The 18,205-nt window shown below is 38.6% G+C and overlaps 1 protein-coding gene across 1 annotated transcript; it reads left to right on the top strand.

Annotated features, from left to right (window-relative positions):
- Positions 1 to 293: 293 nt before the first annotated feature.
- On the top strand, positions 294 to 16,135 carry LOC131317131 (putative late blight resistance protein homolog R1B-8). Its single transcript, XM_058346700.1, has 3 exons — positions 294 to 660; positions 12,951 to 13,591; positions 14,435 to 16,135. Exons 1-3 carry the CDS (start codon positions 294 to 296, stop codon positions 16,133 to 16,135), a joined length of 2,709 nt encoding a protein of 902 aa, XP_058202683.1.
- The last annotated feature ends 2,070 nt before the right edge of the window (positions 16,136 to 18,205 follow it).

The raw sequence follows: 18,205 nt of genomic DNA, 5'->3' as shown, positions 1-18,205 counted from the left end.
AGAAGAACTCGAGGGCGAGTTGCACGCAGTGGAAGCGAATGATGCCGGTGAATCCCAAGATAATTTTACTGCCCTTCTACCTAATTTTGGAACTCCCAACTAAGTCATGGAATTATTCTCATAACCAACTTTGACCAAATAAGTGCTGATATTCAAGTGACTTTTGGTATCTTCTACTTGAGAGTTGAAAGGTCCTCTTGGAATTTGTCGTTTTCTTTTATGTTTCAGGAATTTTCTAGTCCTTTTTTTTGTGTTTAAAGGCCAGTTATGTACTGATATGAATTAGCTTGATAATGGAAGTGAAATTTCAGCCTTTGGCTAGTTCCTATTGCGACTCTTATCCCGTGGGTGAATTCCATAGGGTGGCGAGTGTGATACTTCTAAGTTCTCACTTGTATTACCTTCTCAAATCCATATTTCCGACATCAGCTAATCATGCCCCTTATCTTCGTCAACATGAGGATTGTTTTCCCTCTGTCCTTCGATGTGTCAAAAAGATGTTCAAGACTCGTCAGGATCATCTTTCCCTTGACCTTAAAAGTGTCAAAAAGAAGATCAAGATTCTTACAACTGGCGTAAAGCAGATTTACGATGAGAATATGTGTGACATTAATGGAGTAGCAGGCAAAAAACTCGAGCACCCTTTTTCCAAAACCGAAGGTATTGGTTCACTTTTTTTCAGTAATTTTTATTTATTTTGCTCGGCAAAATTCTTATTTTTATTAGACTCGAAGAGGGTACATCGAGTAAAAAGGAAGGGAGAACCAAAAAGTTCACCATAACCCTTAGGGAAAAGAAAATTAAAAAACCTAGCTACTTAGTATTTTTTTCAGTATTTTAATATTCAAAAACTTGCTAGCGAGTTAGTGTTTTGTACTCCCTCCGTCCCTTTTTAAGTGTCCTGCTTCGTAACTCCAACTTATTAAAAAGACATCATCATTACACCTTTCACATCAACTTTTTCCTCCACTTTTCCTATTTACCCATCATCATTATACTTTTACTCACTAACTTTTCAAAATAAAATCTCCTTTTAGGGACAAAATAGACAATACACCAACTTTTACCCCCCTAACTTTACAAAAGAGACACTTATTAAGGGACAGCCCAAAATGGAATATTGGACACAAAAAAAGGGACGGAGGGAGTATTAATTTTTAGTTTCAGCTATGCCGGGCTCTTATGAGGATAATGACAAGCTCTGAAATATGGAATATGAGAAATTGTTCTATTCCAACACATATTTAAAAATTCTATTACCCTTACTATGGCCCTATTGGAGAAAATATATGTGAGGAATTTATGCTAAAATCGTAAATCTAAGTAATATTCATCAAGCAAATTCACGAAATTAGATAGATGGAGAAAGGAATAGAAAAGCATGTGGCTTAGGAAGGATACACCCCCTTCTGCACGGAATTGGATGGTGCTCTTTTCCTAAAATACAATGACCTTCGAGTTCTCTTCTGTGTATCGAATTAAGCTCACGAACGATGTAGTTTCCTGACACTCTAAATTGCATGAAATCCAGCAGCCAATATATACGGAAAATATGATAGAATCCTAGCCATGCATAAAACAGTATGAAGAGGAAAATAGAGACGTTGTGTGTGTTAAGGAAGAATAAGAGGAGTAAATACTGTGTGATAAAGAAGTTAGTGAATTGGAATGCACCTTTTGAGAAAAACTAAGGAAATTTACAATGCCACTCCCAAAAGGGGAGTGCGGTTATCGATTTGAGGAGCGACATTATCAATTTCTATATGGAATTGATTTTGCCACTCCACTGGAGAGTCGCATTATAAATTTGGGGAGTGCCATTAATGTCCAAAACTAACTTACTTATATAAACCACAACGTTATATAATACAATACTTATAATCAAAGTCTTAAACCACTGGTTGTTATGTGTTACAAACCAATCCTATTATTTTTCAACTATTGTAGCAGTACTCTTAGGATGGCGGTTTGATTTGTTGGTGTAAAAATAGGAGAATAAGTCAACTAGGTTTTTACCTGCTAGTCCCATGCTTGACAAAATTCTAATCCTAAATTAATGGGTTGCCCTAAGCGTAAAGCTATGATCGACGTAGAACAATATCCGGTAAGACCAGAGTCGAATCCACAGAGACGGTGGTGTGTGCTCCAATTGGTGTTCTTAAAAACGTTTGACTTTACAGAGAAAAAGCTACCCCGAAAGATGCAAACTTTAATGGTCGCTGTTTACCCATGCGCAGCGAAGAATGAGTTTTGGACCCCCATTCTCCCATTCACATGGGCTTCGACGATGACCAAATTCGTCTAACAGAAGTACTTTACTAACCTAAAATTGTCTTTTCTTTATTATTTCGAAAAACAGGAGCAGAACGTGTCTGACCTGGCCTGGCCACGGTGTGCTAATCACCCCGCGACCTTACCTATACAACTACTTACTCATTATCAAATAAAAATTGAAAGAAACCCTAGTTTAATTTAAACATGTTTCTATTACGCGAGATGAAAAATAAATAAGAAATATCAACTAATCAAATACCAGCGTATAACTTTTATAAAGAACAAAAATTAAAACGAATTACCGGAGTGCAAGTAGTTGAACAAGACTTCAAATATTTTGATGGGAAAAACAACTCGATGAAACTAAACAATATTGGAACCAAAGAATAGCAGCCCCGTTCCTTTTGATATCGGCAGCCCTGTTCCTTTCTTCTCTGTTTCGTCCGTGGACTTCAAAAAGAGATGAAAAACCCTAGAGTTGTGATCCTCCCAAAGGGCGCAACCCTCTTTTCTTTTTATAGTGCTACCAATTACTTGGCAGCCCTAAAATTCCCGAAAGAATTATTAACTCTCAATTGCCATTCATTGATCAGGCCCACTACCAAGTCATATGGCTTCTAGCCTGCTCCCACGTGCACAGCTTTCATGAAGACCAAGACTAGGGGAACTTCCTCGCTGGTCCTGTCTGGGTGAAGAATAGCTCACTATGTCCTATCCAAAGAGTCCATAGCCTAGTAGGTCCTTTTCATTATTTTGTTGATAAAAATACTCCTTGCAAAAAAAAGGCAATTGGATCGAGACGATCCAGCCACCACCACCAACCCCCCGCTCCGCTGCCGCCGCCACCGCCATGCAACCACCACAACCACGCCAACGCCACCACCACCCCACTACACCGCCACCACCACCACGACCGTCACCATGCCGCCGCCACCACAATTAACAGTGTTAATTTTTGTCTAAATTAAGAGTGTTAATTTTTGTCTAAATTCACACCATAATTAATAGTGTTAATCTTGGTCTAAATTAATAATGTTAATTTGCATATAAATTCATACTACAATTAATAGTGTTAATTAACAGTTGGCACATATAACCTTCGCCACCGCCGTTGCCACCACCACCACCACCACCATGATTAACAGTGTTAAATTCTGTCTAAATTTATAATTTAACACTGTTAATTAACAGTTGGCTCATAGAACCTCCTACACCACCACCACTCTACAACCACACCGCCACCATCACCACCACCACCACAAATTTAGACACAAATTAAAATAAATAAACAAACACAAAATGTGTGTACTCAAACATGTGTACATAGCCAACAAACGGATGAAGCTCTCCGTCGTCTCCATCCTCTCCTACACCGCCTCTGCTGCCGCCGAAGACGATGCCTCGTCGAACTCCCTCCTCGTGCAATCGGCCACAGCCGTCGGGAGCTTCGCCTGTGGCCTCGATGCCGGCATCAAGGTCGTTCTCGATGCCTGTGCTTTCCCTCACCCCTTGGGTCTTATCTCTCATCCTAATAACAAGGTAATTTTGATCAATTTGATGCGCTTGAACTCTGTTAGGTTTTTTATTTTTATTTTTATCATTAGCATTAGCAGTAAGTTCATGACAATTAGATCAATCTCGATGCCTGTGCCGGTGCGACAGCATTTTGGTTTTTTCAAGCTCAATTTTGATGGGGGTATTGATAATCAAGGAGGAAGGTGTGGGATGGGTTTGGTAATTAGTGACTGGAATGGCAAGTTTATTGCAGCAAGGGCTGTTGGAAAGCCATATGTGACTGACCCGCTGGTGGTGGAGGCAATGGCACCAAGGGAAGGGCTCCAGTTTGCCAAGGAATTGGGGTTGGAGTCTATCATTGTTGAAGGTGATTACCAACTGCTGGTGGGTCTGGTCCAGGGGCGCAAGGAAGACCAACGATCGGTGGGGGTGATCGTTGCAGATATTGTGCATTTATTAGTTGGATTTACGTGTGCGGAGTTGTGTTTTGTGAGGAGAAGTGGAAACCGAGTTGCCCATAGTGTCGCTCATAAAGTTGTGACAGAACTTTTCTTTTCTACGTAGGAGTTTAGGCCTTCGGTGTGGCTCCTCTCCCTTCTCTAGATGGATGGGTGTCCGATTTAATGTTTTTGTTATCTTCGTTTTATCAATGACATTGTATAAGTGTGTTAAGGTGACTAAAGTTGATCGAAGTATTCACACTCTTCACCCTTCTGATATAGAGAAAAGAGTCTTCCCTTGAGACAAACGAACAATTTTCATGAACATTGTACTTCAGTTCCACAAGCGGTCACAACTAGAAATGCTCCTCATATTTGCTAGATGAAAAAGAGGAACGGTTGGTGCCGCAAAAGTTGAAGCCGGCGCTGGTGGTGGTGGCAACGGTGGCGGGGTTGGTGCCGCTGGCTGAGTCGAAGCGGTAGGGGGAGTAGAGGAAAAAGGGAAGGCTGAGTTGTTGTTCTTATTTTTTTTTATTCAAATTTAGGAGTAGATGGAAATTAACGCTGTTAATTTATTGGGAATTAACACTGTTACTCTTTTTTGTCGGTTATGTACACACGTTTGTGTTTGTTTATTTATTTTAATTTGTGTCTAAATTTGTGGTGGTGGTGGCGGCGGTGTGGTTGTAGAGTGGTGGTGGTGTAGGAGGTTCTATGAGCCAACTGTTAATTAACACTATTAATTGTGGTGGTGGTGGTGGTGGCAACAGTGGCGGCGGTGGCGGTGTAGGAGGTTATATGTGCCAACTGTTAATTAACACTATTAATTGTAGTATGAATTTATATGCAAATTAACACTGTTAATTTAAATAAAAATTAACATTGTTAATTATGGTGTGAATTTATATACACTACAAGAAAAAGTATGTTTAGTGACGAAAAAGTGGCGACAAAATTTAATTTCGTCGCTAAATGAGTATATTTGGCGACAAAAAAATAAATTCATCACTATTTTGATAACTTCCTTGATGAAATTATTTTGTCACCAATTATAACTATTTAGTGACGAAAAAGATATTTTTGTCACCAAAGGCTCCTATTTGGCGACGAAATAAAATTTTCGTCACCAAAAGAGTAAAAAAGGAGACGAAATTATTTTTTGTCACCAAAGATAACTATTCGGTGACGGAAAAAATATTTTGTCGCCAAATGAACCAATTTGGTGACGAAAAATATTTTCGTCTTCTTTTTACGTTTTCAGTGACGAAAAATTTATCCTTTGGTGACGAAATTTATGAATTACGCTTTGTAACCAAGTATATTTCGGGCATAACTCTTTGATCAGAACTCCGATTGAAATAATCTAAATTGGGTTTGAACAATAACATAAAGAGCTACGACTTTCATGTTTATTAAAATTGCTAATTTTAATGTTTAATAGTTCAAAATGGCGTTCAAAATATATTTTAATGTTCAATGTATGTGTTATATATTAGATATTTCAAACATATGCTGAAAAGTTTGTGTGGTGTAGTTGGTTAAAGCATGCGTGCAAAACGTAGGAGACTCGGGTTCGAAACCCCGCAGGAGCAAGAAAGTGAGATTTTTTTCACATATAAGAATGTCTTTTGTGACGAAATTTTTCGTCACCAATGGGTCACCTTTGACGAGCCAAAGGGAATAATTTGTGACGAAATTTTTTGTCATCAAAAAAGCATAATAGGTGACGAAGAAAATTTCGTCACCAAGTCATTTTTCCGTGACGAAATTTTTCGTCACCAAAAGGCACTATAGGTGACGAAAAATAGATTTCGTCACCAGGTAGGAATCCTCGACAACCTTTAGTCGACAAATTTTTTTTCGTCCCCTATATTATTTGTGACGAAAAACATACAATTTGCGACGATTTTCATTCGTCACCCAATGCAATTTTTCTTGTAGTGATAAAATTTAACACTCTTAATTTAGACAAAAATTAACATTGTTAATTGTGGTGGCGGCGGCATGGTAACAGAGGTGGTGGTGGCGGCATGGTTGTGGTGGTTGCATTGGGGGGGGGGGGGGGTGTTGGTGGTGGTGGCTGGATCGTCTCTCTCCAATTGCCTTTTTTTTGCGAGGAGTATTTTTGTCAACAAAATAATGAAGAGAACCTACTGGGCTATGGACTCTTTGGATATGACCTAGTGAGCTATTCTTCACCCAGATAAGACCGGCCCAGAAAGTTCCTGTAGTCATGAAAGCTGTGCACGTGGGAGCAAGGCTACAAGCCATATGGCTTAGCAGTGGGCCAGATCAATGAATGGCAATTGAGAGTTAATAATTCTTTCGGGAATTTTAGGGCTGCCAAGTAATTGGTAGCGTGCACTAGGGGAACTTCACGGCCGGTTCTGTCAGGGTGAAGAATAGCTCACTAGGTCCTATTGAAAGAGTCAATAGCCCAGTAGGTCCTCTTCATTATTTTGTTGACAAAAATACTCCTCACAAAAAAAAGGCAATTGGAGAGAAACGATCCAGCCACAACCACCAACACCCCACATAACACACACCCCCCCCCCCTCCCCCCCATGCAACCACCACAACCACACCTCTACCGCCACCACGCCGCCGCCACCACCGTCACCATGCTGCCGCCACCACAATTAACAGTGTTAATTTTTGCCTAAATTAAGAGTGCTAATTTTTATATAAATTCACACCATAATTAACAGTGTTAATTTGCATATAAATTCATGTTACAATTAATAGTGTTAATTAACAGTTGGCACATATAACCTCCTACACCACCGCAGCCACTGTTGTCACCACCACCACCATGATTAATAGTGTTAAATTCTATCTAAATTTATAATTAATAGTGTTAATTAACAGTTGGCTCATAGAACCTCCTAAACCACCACCACTCTACAACCACGCCGCCGCCACCACCACCACCACCACAAATTAAAATACTCCCTCCGTCCCTAATTAACTGTCCACTTTCACTTTTTCCAAATTTTTTAAAATGAGTTATATCTTTTAATTTATACTATTTTTCAAAATTTTCAAAATTTTGTCTAATAGAATCAATCGAGATCTATCAAATAAGATCCATATTGCATATAAAAAATATTATACTTTGGAAGATATAAATGATTTTTTAAAATGTCCGGAATAGTAACGTGGACAGTTAATTAGGGACGGAGGGAGTAACTAAACAAACAAAAACGTGTGTACATAGCCAACAAAAAAGAGTAACAGTGTTAATTCCCAATAAATTAACAATATTAACAGCGTTAATTTCCATCTACTCCTAAATTTGAATAAAAAAAAAGTAAGAACAACAACTCACCCATCCCCTTTTCCTCTACTACCCCTACCGCTTCGACTCAGCCAGCGGCACCAACCCCGCCACCGTTGCCACCACCACCGGCGCCGGCTTCAACTTCTGCAGCACCAACCGTTCCTTTTTTTCGTCTAGCAAATATGAGGAGCATTTCTAGATATGACCGCTTGTGGAATTCAAGTACAGTGTTAATGAAAATTGTTCGTTTGTCTCAAGGGAAGACTCTTTTCTCTATATCAGAAGGGTGAAGAGTGTGAATACTTCGATGAACTTTAGTCACCTTAACACACTTATACAATGTCATTGATAAAACGAAGATAACAAAAACATTAAATCGGAAACCCACATCCCTCTGGAGAAGGAAGAGGAGCCACACCACACCGGAGGCCTAAACTCCTATGTAGAAAAGAAAAGTTCTGTCACAACTTTATGAGCGACACTATGGGCAACTCGGTTTCCACTTCTCCTCACAAAACACAACTCCGCACACGTAAATCCAACTAATAAATGCACAATATCTGCAACGATCACCCCCACCGATCGTTGGTCTTCCTTGCGCCCCTGGACCAGACCCACCAGCAGTTGGGAATCACTTTCAACAATGATAGACTCCAACCCCAATTCCTTGGCAAACTGAAGCCCTTCCCTTGGTGCCATTGCCTCCACCACCAGCGGGTCAGTCACATATGGCTTTCCAACAGCCCTTGCCGCAATAAACTTGCCATTCCAGTCACTAATTACCAAACCCATCCCACACCTTCCTCCTTGATTATCAATACCCCCATCAAAATTGAGCTTGAAAAAACCAAAATGCTGTCGCACCGGCACCGGCATCGAGATGGATCTAATTGTCATGAACTTACTGCTAATGCTAATGATAAAAATAAAAAACCTAACAGAGTTCAAGCGCGTCAAATTGATCAAAATTACCTTGTTATTAGGATGAGAGATAAGACTCAAGAGGTGAGGGAAAGCACCGGCGTGGAGAACGTCCTTGACGCCGGCATCCAGGCCGCAGGCGAAACTCCCGACTACGGTGGCCGATTGCACGAGGAGGGAGTTCGACGAGGCATCATCTTCGGCGGCGGCAGCGGCGGTGTAGGAGAGGATGGAGACGACGGAGAGCTTCTTGTTCCGGTTGATATATGTAGGAGAGCTTCTTGGTCCGGTTGCCGATGATCTGGTTCTTGAGCTCCCTCAGGGCCTTGAGCTTGCCGGCGGCGGAGCTCAACCACGAGATCAGGTCCTCTGGGCGGTGAGCCGACGACGCTGACGGGGCGGCGTGGATGGTGAGGGGCGGCGATGTAACCGGGGAGAGAGAGAGAGAGAGGTGGGTTGCAAACCCTAAATGATGATTGCCCAGCTTTTGTTGCTATTTAAACAGGGGTAAATAAGTAAAATCACATCCACAGGACGTAGTGGACATTGCACTTGTACCCCATAAGAGCATCCACAATGGAATAACCAAACTATAGAGTTGCTAAAATTAAGAATGTTTTTTCAAAAAAGTGCTCACAGTGGCATAATCAAACTTAATAATCTCTTAGCAACTCATCAAATTGTGGCCCTGCAATAATCAAAACTAGCAATATTTTGCCAATAACCAAACCTTCTCTCTCTCTCTCTCATATTTTTAAAAGAAGTTATTATCTTTTTTTGCAAAACCAATAAAACAATTTTTTATTAAAAAAATTATTTTTAAAACTGTCTTTTTTTTCAAAAACTGTTATTTAAAAAAAATGTATTTTTTTCAAAAACTGTTTTTATAAAACTTTTTCTGAAAAGTGTTTTTTTCAAAATAAATGTTTTCAAAAAATTATTTTCTATTTCTAATAACCTGTTTTTATTACTAGTTTGAAAACTATTTTGAAAAATATTATTTTTTATGATGACAATTTTTATAGGTTGGAAAGGTGATGTGGTAAATTTTGATTATTCAATTTTGATTATGTCATTATGGACATCTACATTACTAACCTTAGCAACCTCTTAAATGGATAACCAAAAGATGATATGGTAACTTTTGATTATTCCATTGTGGATGCTCTAAGACTTGGTGGGCTAACAAAGCAAAAATTAGGACCGGCCCAGAATTATCTCTTTCTAGGGGAAAAATGGGAAGATTTGGTCAAGCACTTACACATATCGGATGGAGTTGATTTTTCACGAGTCCACTCGGTTTTTATTTTAAAATTATTGAACGGCTTGGATCATCCATGCATGTCCGGAGTGGGCCCCGCGAATGGTCGGTACGTACGATTTGTGTACTTTAGTCGGTATCCGTAGCATCCTCCTTTCCTATTTCTAGGCTATCAAACGTACATCATGGAAATCACTGAAAATAGAATTTTCTATACATCATTCATATGATTTTCACATTTTTCTTCTTTACTTTCGCTACCTCTCCCCTCCTCTCTCTCTTGAAAAGTTCAATACCACCAAAATCTACTTCCCCGAAACCACCGAGGTGAGTTCTTCCATTATTTTTTGTATAAATATTTGCTACCCATTTCTTTTTCATTAAGATTATGATGTTTATCAATGGATATATATGTTACATTATTGTTTCAGAGGCTAGGATTAGAATTGTGATTTTAGGGATTATGTACAGAGGCTAAGGTTTAGGCTAGGGTTGTGATGATTTATAATTAAGGTTAAGATCTCGCTCTGATACCATGTTGTGAGAGAGAAGGAAAAGTGTATAGGGTGTTAACTAATCCTAACACAAGTGAGCTTTATTTATATTATCTGGTGACTAGTTACATAACATAAGCACCAATTAATGTGAGACTAAATCCAACTTTGTTCTAACATATAGCATAGTTGAATTTGCTGAACATGGATTGATATATTGCACGCAAGTTTAATATTAATTTACGTGTTGTGATTGTTTGAGATGTTTATTGAGGAGAGTTTAGTATTTATTTTTGTGTGCTGATTGTTCGAGCTGTGCCTTCAGGCACGGGCATACGCTAGTAGTTAAATAAGTTTTAAACATAGTTTATTTAATCAACTATATAAATAATCTCAGCACACACATATATAAATAATCTCAGCACACATCAATTCAAAACATCCTTTAGTTGTAGTAAAAATACTTCAAACATAAGCAAATATGTCATGGGAATACTAACAGATAGTAAAACGAATTAAAAAATAAAATTTGGGATGTAGGTTGTTGTTTGTATTGCCTCCTTTCCCGTTTCCTTTTTTGTTTTTGAAACTGTGTCCTTTTAGAGAGTATGCGAATCCAGATACATATTTGGCCATTCTCAATACAACCCATGATTGTAGTTTTTTACATTTTATCAAAGGAAAACTTATTTTTATTCAAGAAAAACCCAACACACTTGCAAAAAAATTATGTCTAAGTACCACCCAAGAAGCAGGATATAAGCAAATATCACCAAACTAAGATATTGCATTCGTTTCTGGTAGACGAAGAATAGAATGTGTATTTAACATTTTTTTTAATCGGTGCAAAAATACGATTTAAAGTTAAGGAAAAGTCTCGAAGGGTAGTAAAAAATACATAAAGTCACTTTTTTACTTGTATATTTTGCATTTAGATTTGAGTTCAAGAAAATTGATGGAGTAAATAACAGTGAGGTATTGTACGATGTATACAAATGGATCGATCTAGTGTGAGTGATTTTTCCATGGACAACGCTGTCGCAGAGAGGGATTGAGTGAGGCAGTTAGAGAACTCGGGCACAAACCTCACAGATAATGCCGCCGCTAAATTTGTGCACTCTGCCGAAGGTAAATCAACGTAGAGAAAGATCGTGAAACTTGCCTACTGAAAAAAAGGGTAAGGATATAATCTTTTTGTAAGAGTTATTAACCCTGTTTAATTGAACAATAAACACTTAGGGAAAAAAAGCTTTCTCACCATCAGTAGAGTTCCTTCCAAGCTAAAAAGAAGTTGAAATTAAACAAAACTCAAAATTAGACAAATAATGAGATAAATAGAGAGAACGTGAGATTCAGCGTATAAGTCAAAAATGTTATAGATACCATAGTAGTTACTGTTTATTCGGAGCTGTGGTCTGCGGCTCCGATTGTGGAGGAGCCAATATTGGTAAACACGGATGGGTAAATGAGTGAGGAATGCTCTGAGTAAATACTATGGTCAAAATAAATCCTTAATGAAACCAACACAACTCAACTCAAAATAGAACAACGCAATTCCCATAAGAAAAGGTTGAACTCTTTGGGTGTTCCGGGCTTTTGCCCTTGAGGTGTATCTTCCAACTCTTTGTTGGATCTCCTTCCTCTTTCCCCCGTTTTTTAATAAATTTTAATTTTGCCGATCAAAAAAAAAATAAGAAAAAGTTGAATTTATCATATCAAAACTTACATTGGGGTATTTTTAATTGAATCAAACATTCTCTACAGATTACTACAAAAAGCATCAAAAAAATGCAATTGGTAGGAATCAAACAGGAAATTATTTAGAAGTAAGAGAAATCGAGGAAAAAAATCTATAATGAAAAAATCCTAATTGAGAAAACGACCGACGATGAAAGACTTGTGGCTGTTGTTGCCGACGATAGTGGTTTGTGGTTTGCGGTGGTGTACGATGGTGCTAGTGGCGATGGTTGTGGTAACTTCCGAAAGGTGTTGCATTTGAACCACAGAGAGAGAGAGACATGGTGATAGTTGTAGAAATCAATTGGAAATGGAAAAATCAATTAGAAAAGGGAACATAGAAACATTTCGAAAACATTTCTAAACATTTACATTATTGAACAAGGTCAATTGATTTACTCCAATTCGGAAAAGGGAACAAAATTAAGAAAGGGGATATATTTAAAGCTTTATTAGGAAACGTGTAATTAGGATATAGATTGTAGATTTATAATTAGGAAATATGCATTCAATCCGACGGATACAAAGTTAACAGGAAGTAGGATCGAACGGTTATAGAGATAGCTCTGTTTGTATGCATAGACATTTTCAATGGAAAACCGCTCTGTTTTATAATATAGTTCTTATATCACCCACTTTTGCACTAATTGAACTTATGTAAAGCCCATTAGCACATTAAGCCTCCAAAATATGTTGGGCTTTCCTGAATCGCAATCAAGTCACATTTTTGAATCTTTAAATCTCTAATTTAAAGCCAAATTCTATGCAAACGACCTGAGTGACCTGCAATCATAGAAATCGCATAAAAAGTACCAAGTAACTATATAAATTGGCAAGCATAGTATAGGTTATGGAGAATAAATAGATGCATTTAAGAACCTATCATCCCACGTCAAGTTAAGTGATAAAAATTCTTCAATAAAAAATCAAATAAATTTTATATGTAAAATACTAAATTAAAACAACAGGACCCTCATGTAACTTTTGGCTCCATCCTTGATCATAAGCCTCTTTTTATTTCCCAACAGGAGGTTCAAGTTCATCTGGAGAGAGCAACACATCCAAAGTGGCAGAAGAGAAGGTGGTGGTTGGTTTCAAGGAGAAGGTAGAGACATTAATGGGAATGCTTCTCGACAATGGAGAAGGTGGCCGACTGGAGATAATATCAATCGTTGGTGCAGCTGGAGGTGGCAAAACCACTTTGGCCAGAGAAGTATATGATCATCCTTTGACGTCACATACCTTTGAAATTCGTGCATGGGTCAATGTTTCTCAAGATTATGATAAGACTATGAAGAGAAATTTGTTGACTCGTATTCTGGAACAAGCTTCCCCAACAAATCATGGAGATGACAAGAAGAGTACAGAAGATAAATTGGGAGAAGGCACTTCCCCGAAAAAACTTGGAGAAGAAGAGAAGATTAGTGAGGATGAATTGGGAGAAAAAACATACATATGCTTGAAGGGTAAGAAATATCTCATTGTCATGGATGACATATGGGGCATTCAAGCCTGGAATGATATCCAAAGATCACTTCCTAAGGAATGCAATGGCAGCAAAGTGTTGTTCACTAGTCGACTACTTGTCGAACCTAATGGCATCCATTCCGTCCCTCATCGTTTGGCTCCTTTACCAAAAAGTTGCAGTTGGGAGTTGTTACAAAAGAAGGTATTTCATTTTCTTGTAACTAACCAAAAAAAAAAGGTATTTGTTTCAGAAAAAGAAAAGAAAATTATTATACGTTGTAATGACTCGCTCCTGCCATGTACAATAATGTCCGCTATGGCTGCCCATGCTCCATAGACTTACCAATAGGTCACACATCCCAGGACTAAGGCAAGCACGCTTAATTGTGAAGTTCAAATAAGCTTTGACGCTCACACGGCTTTAAAAAGCCTTGTACAAGATAGGGACATGATCTATTTTATACAACACTGAACTTTGTATTTACCAAGCGATGTGAGACTTGTGATTGGGGTCACCACAGCATTACTTGGGTCTTTTCCCTCCCATCGAGCACTAGGGTCACCACGGCCTCAACCCTGGTCTTTTTCTTAGCTATGGGGTGTCACAATCTCCCCCATTTAGGAACACACATCCTTGTGTGGGGTCAAGTCCCACATTTTCGGTTGGTGCAGGCTCTAATACCATTTGTAATGCCCCAAGCAGACCACTAACCCAGTACCTTGATTTTGATCCACAAGCCACACCACATGCCTCAAAATACTTAAGCTCAAGGTACTAGTAGTAGTCCACAAGGTTTGTTATATGCCCAAGATCATCCATGTAGACTTTTGATGTGGGACGAGGTGTTACATATGTAGTATAACTAAACAAAGTAATTTGAACATATGCTTCGTTAATACTTTTGTCATATGTTTCATTTTTCTAATTTCTTTTTAAGAATTTATATTTTAAATATTTCTTATTCTCATCATATGACTGTTAAACTTCTATTACTTGGTTCAAGTTTTATATAATTACAATTATAGACCTGTTCACATTGAACAGGTATTCGGGAAGAAATGTTGCCCACCAGAGTTGGTTGGCATTGGTGAGCATATAGCAGAAAAATGTGAAGGACTACCACTCGCAATTGTCGCAATAGCTGGCATTCTGGCAGTGGAAGACAAGACACTCGACATGTGGAAGGATGTTTCCAAATGTTTAAGTTCTATCATTGCCAAAAACCAAGACGGTTGCATGGAGATACTAGAACTTAGTTACACTCACCTGCCTCTTCATTTGAAAGCGTGTTTTGTTTATATTGGAGGATTCCCTGAAGATTCTGAAATCATCGTACGCGAGTTGATTTGGTTATGGATTGCGGAGGGATTTATTCAGCAAGGTGAATGTGATAAAAGCTTGGAGGACATAGCAAAAGATTACTTAAGCAGTCTTATTGATAGAAGTCTGGTAATGGTAGCTAGGAAAAGGTCCTTTGGAGGAATTAAAACATGTCGTATCCATGATCTTCTGCGTGAATTATGCTTGAAAAAAGCTGAGGAGGATAATTTCCTTATGCAAAGTTACGAGAATGATACTTTTTCACCTTCTTCTGCACCTAAGTATCGTCGGCTCTTCACTGGCAGCCAGATCTTTTATGAGTATTCCTTCAAACATTGTCTTTCAAACCTTCGTTCTTTTCTGTGCCTCAGCTTAAAATTTAAACCCCAACTGGCATTCTTCTTTGTTGAAAATCTTGAACTTCTCAGGGTGTTGCATTTAAATTTCCCTGTTGATGGATACCACGGTTATATTCGAAGAGGACGTCTAGTTCATTTGAGATACTTGGCACATCGGTTACCAAGTGACACATTGGATTTTGTATCGCCATTTTCCTACCTCTTCAACCTAGAAACCCTTAACCTCAAACATTGGCCAAAACGTTGGTCAAACTTGGATTGGAAAACCATTCTGTTGCCTCGCGATATATTTAAGATGGTTAAGTTGAGGCATCTACATGCTAAAAGAGGGGTATTCAAATATCATCTTAGCTGCCTTTATCCTTACATAGAAGATGGAATTGATTTTGACCGTTCGTCCAAGTTGGATAGTCTACAGACATTGCATTCAATATGTCCTTGTGAGGAGTGCCGAAATTTCTTGGTAAGCACTCCCAATCTTAGGAAGCTAGGATTTTATGGAGATCTAATATCCAATGATTATGTAATGAAGCTCCCCGACCTAGAGTTCTTGAAATGCCTTGAGACACTCAGCTTTAAACACTGCGGTCGTTTGAACAAGGCAACTACCTTTCCGCCAATGTTGAAGTTTCCTGTGACTGTTACACGGCTAACTTTGGAGAATACGGGCTTAATGTGGGAGGAGCTATCAATCCTCCAAACCTTGCCGAGCCTTGAGGCTCTCAGATTATCAAGGGCGGCCTGTCATGGACAAATTTGGGACACAAGTGAACTTGAGGAGGGATTCTCTCAACTCAAGTACTTGAGGTTACAAGATCTTGACATCGAAGAATGGAATGCTTCCGAAGATCAATTTCCGAGACTTGAGGTCTTAGTTGTTAAATATTGCAGAAGTCTAAAGCGGATCCCGATTGAGTTTGCTAATCTATATGAACTTCGCAAAATTGAGGTAATGTGGAGCCGTTGCTCTGTGGAGTATTCGGCCAAGGAGATTCAGGAAGAGCAAAAATATACAAGAGGAGATATTGAGTGCATGAATCTCTTGGCCATATCTAATGTTTTGTAGGGAATACCACGTGGCAATCCACTCCGGAAGTATTGAATAATTTGCCAGTGTTTAATTGTTTATCCACAATCCAGCATTTGGTTTTTCTTTTTTCCTTTTGTGAACCCTGTTGATCGATTTATCAACGACTTTTTGAGCAGAGTGCGATTATTCTTGACCTTCGTCACAAAATCCCATACAGTAGCGTCGTCTCCCCGGTTCTCGGTTACTTAAGATTTTGCAATGGTGTAGTCCAGTCAGAAAGTGGGGTGTCGGGGTGGAGAGGAATATTATTAGGCGGTGCCCAAGTGATTCCCCAATCCCTTTTCCTAATATGGGGGCGGCTAGGGCACTGAATGATTATCCGGGTTGCAGGGGATTTTCATTTGTGGTTTTTTTCTTTTTCGGTGAATAATCTTCGTTTGTGGTTGTTGAAATGGAACCAAGTATAGTGGAGTAATGATTTTCCATTTACTGTGTTTTTTTTCTCTTTAGGAAGTTCCTTTTTTATTCTTATTTTTTGAAGTTGGGTCTACAAGAAGGACTTGAACGTAATATGAAGTTGGTTTATTTGATAAACCACCATTAGCCTATGCTCTATTCTCATCATCATCAATGGAGTGTTTCTAGTGGTCAATGAGAGTACATAGGAAATTCTTTCATGAAATTTGTTGTCTTTACATTTAAAGAATACAAATTGTTATTGGAAGCATCGTTTTATAGTCTTATACCTAGTTGTCACTATGTCAGTCATATGAACTTAGATTGTTTTGTGGGATTTGGTTATGTGGTAGAAGCACCTGATTTCACTACTAAACTTAGATAAAGCTCATATTTTTTGGCTAATTAGTACACAGGCCAGGGTGACCTCTATATATAAGTAGTACTCCATTGATAACCTTGTTTTATGATGATTTCTATAGTTTCTGAGAATGACATTTGTTGTAGGGCTAGAAGGGTTATGCTATCTCAGCAACATAGAAATCAACTGTTACAAACCCAACCGGAAGAGGAAATGCAGCCATAGCTGCAAAGCATTCTGCCATAAATTTTAATTCTTACCTTAATCTCTATGTCTGTATTAGACTTGTCTCACATCTCTCTGTCTGTTGTTTTGTCTATAGGATTCCTTCTCTAGCGCACACTCCCACTCTCGATCTCCAACTTTACTTAAGGTTTCTAAATTTCGACAAGGCATTTCTTTGTTTTGCCCTGTTATCTTGATTACTTAATTAATCTTATTTTTTGGGTAAAATCTTGATTACGTAATCTGTGTATGGATTCAAAGGTTATTCACTTTTTTGTGGTCGCATTCTTCTATTTCAATGTCCGTAAGCAAGGAAAACGTAGTTCTGTTTGCCGCCGTCGCGGGGCTCGCAGGCACTGCCGGCTTTGGGCTAAGGCCCAAGAGGCGTGGGCCTTAAGCCCACCAAAAATGTCAAAAAAATAGGGCCCTCACTTTTTTTAGGACCTAGTATATATGTGTTGTTTTAGGTACCAATTTTAAACCCAATAGGACATTTTATACTTAAGCCCCAATGGCCCAGAAAAAATGGAACACAGAATGCAGGAAAAAACAAACAAAAAGAAGGAGTAAAAGGTCACGGGATCGCCAAAAATCTCTGAGGCCCTTCAAAATTATTCAGTGTGGTGGGTATATGGATGCATCTTTTTGCCCCCTTAAACGCTACTACTCCGGTACTTCTCATTACAAACAAATACTATATCCGAATCAAAATTATTCAGTGTGATTGACTTTTTATTTGATTTTCGTTTACAATTATTAAGGGCCTCATTTTCGAAGATCGTCTTAGGCCTCCAAAATCTCAGAGCCGGCCCTACTCGCAGGGTAGAGAAAAGGCAGCCATAGTCGCAAAGCTTTCTGCAATAATTATCTATACCTTAGACTTCGTTTGTTTGGACATAAAATGTTTTTTCGTTTGTTTGGACATAAAATGTTTTCCGGTAAGATGTTTTACCTATTTTCTGATGTTTGGTTGTTTAAAAAATGAGATAAACATTTTACACGTAAACATTTTCCATCAATTAGATGAAAATAACTTACCCTTAAATCTTCAGTAAGTTATTTTT

The sequence above is a fragment of the Rhododendron vialii genome, chromosome 2a (assembly GCF_030253575.1).
Source record: "Rhododendron vialii isolate Sample 1 chromosome 2a, ASM3025357v1".
NCBI lineage: Eukaryota > Viridiplantae > Streptophyta > Magnoliopsida > Ericales > Ericaceae > Rhododendron > Rhododendron vialii.
Note: the sequence above shows the minus strand (reverse complement) of the source record. Positions and strands in the feature narration are given on the sequence as shown.

Bases quoted from the DNA above. Each gene is read 5' to 3' on its own strand.
- LOC131317131 (XM_058346700.1), top strand. From the start codon at position 294: ATGGAAGTGAAATTTCAGCCTTTGGCTAGTTCCTATTGCGACTCTTAT. The intron at 661-12,950 runs GTATTGGTTCAC...ATTTCCCAACAG, and splicing joins CCCTTTTTCCAAAACCGAAG to GAGGTTCAAGTTCATCTGGA. The intron at 13,592-14,434 runs GTATTTCATTTT...CACATTGAACAG, and splicing joins GGGAGTTGTTACAAAAGAAG to GTATTCGGGAAGAAATGTTG.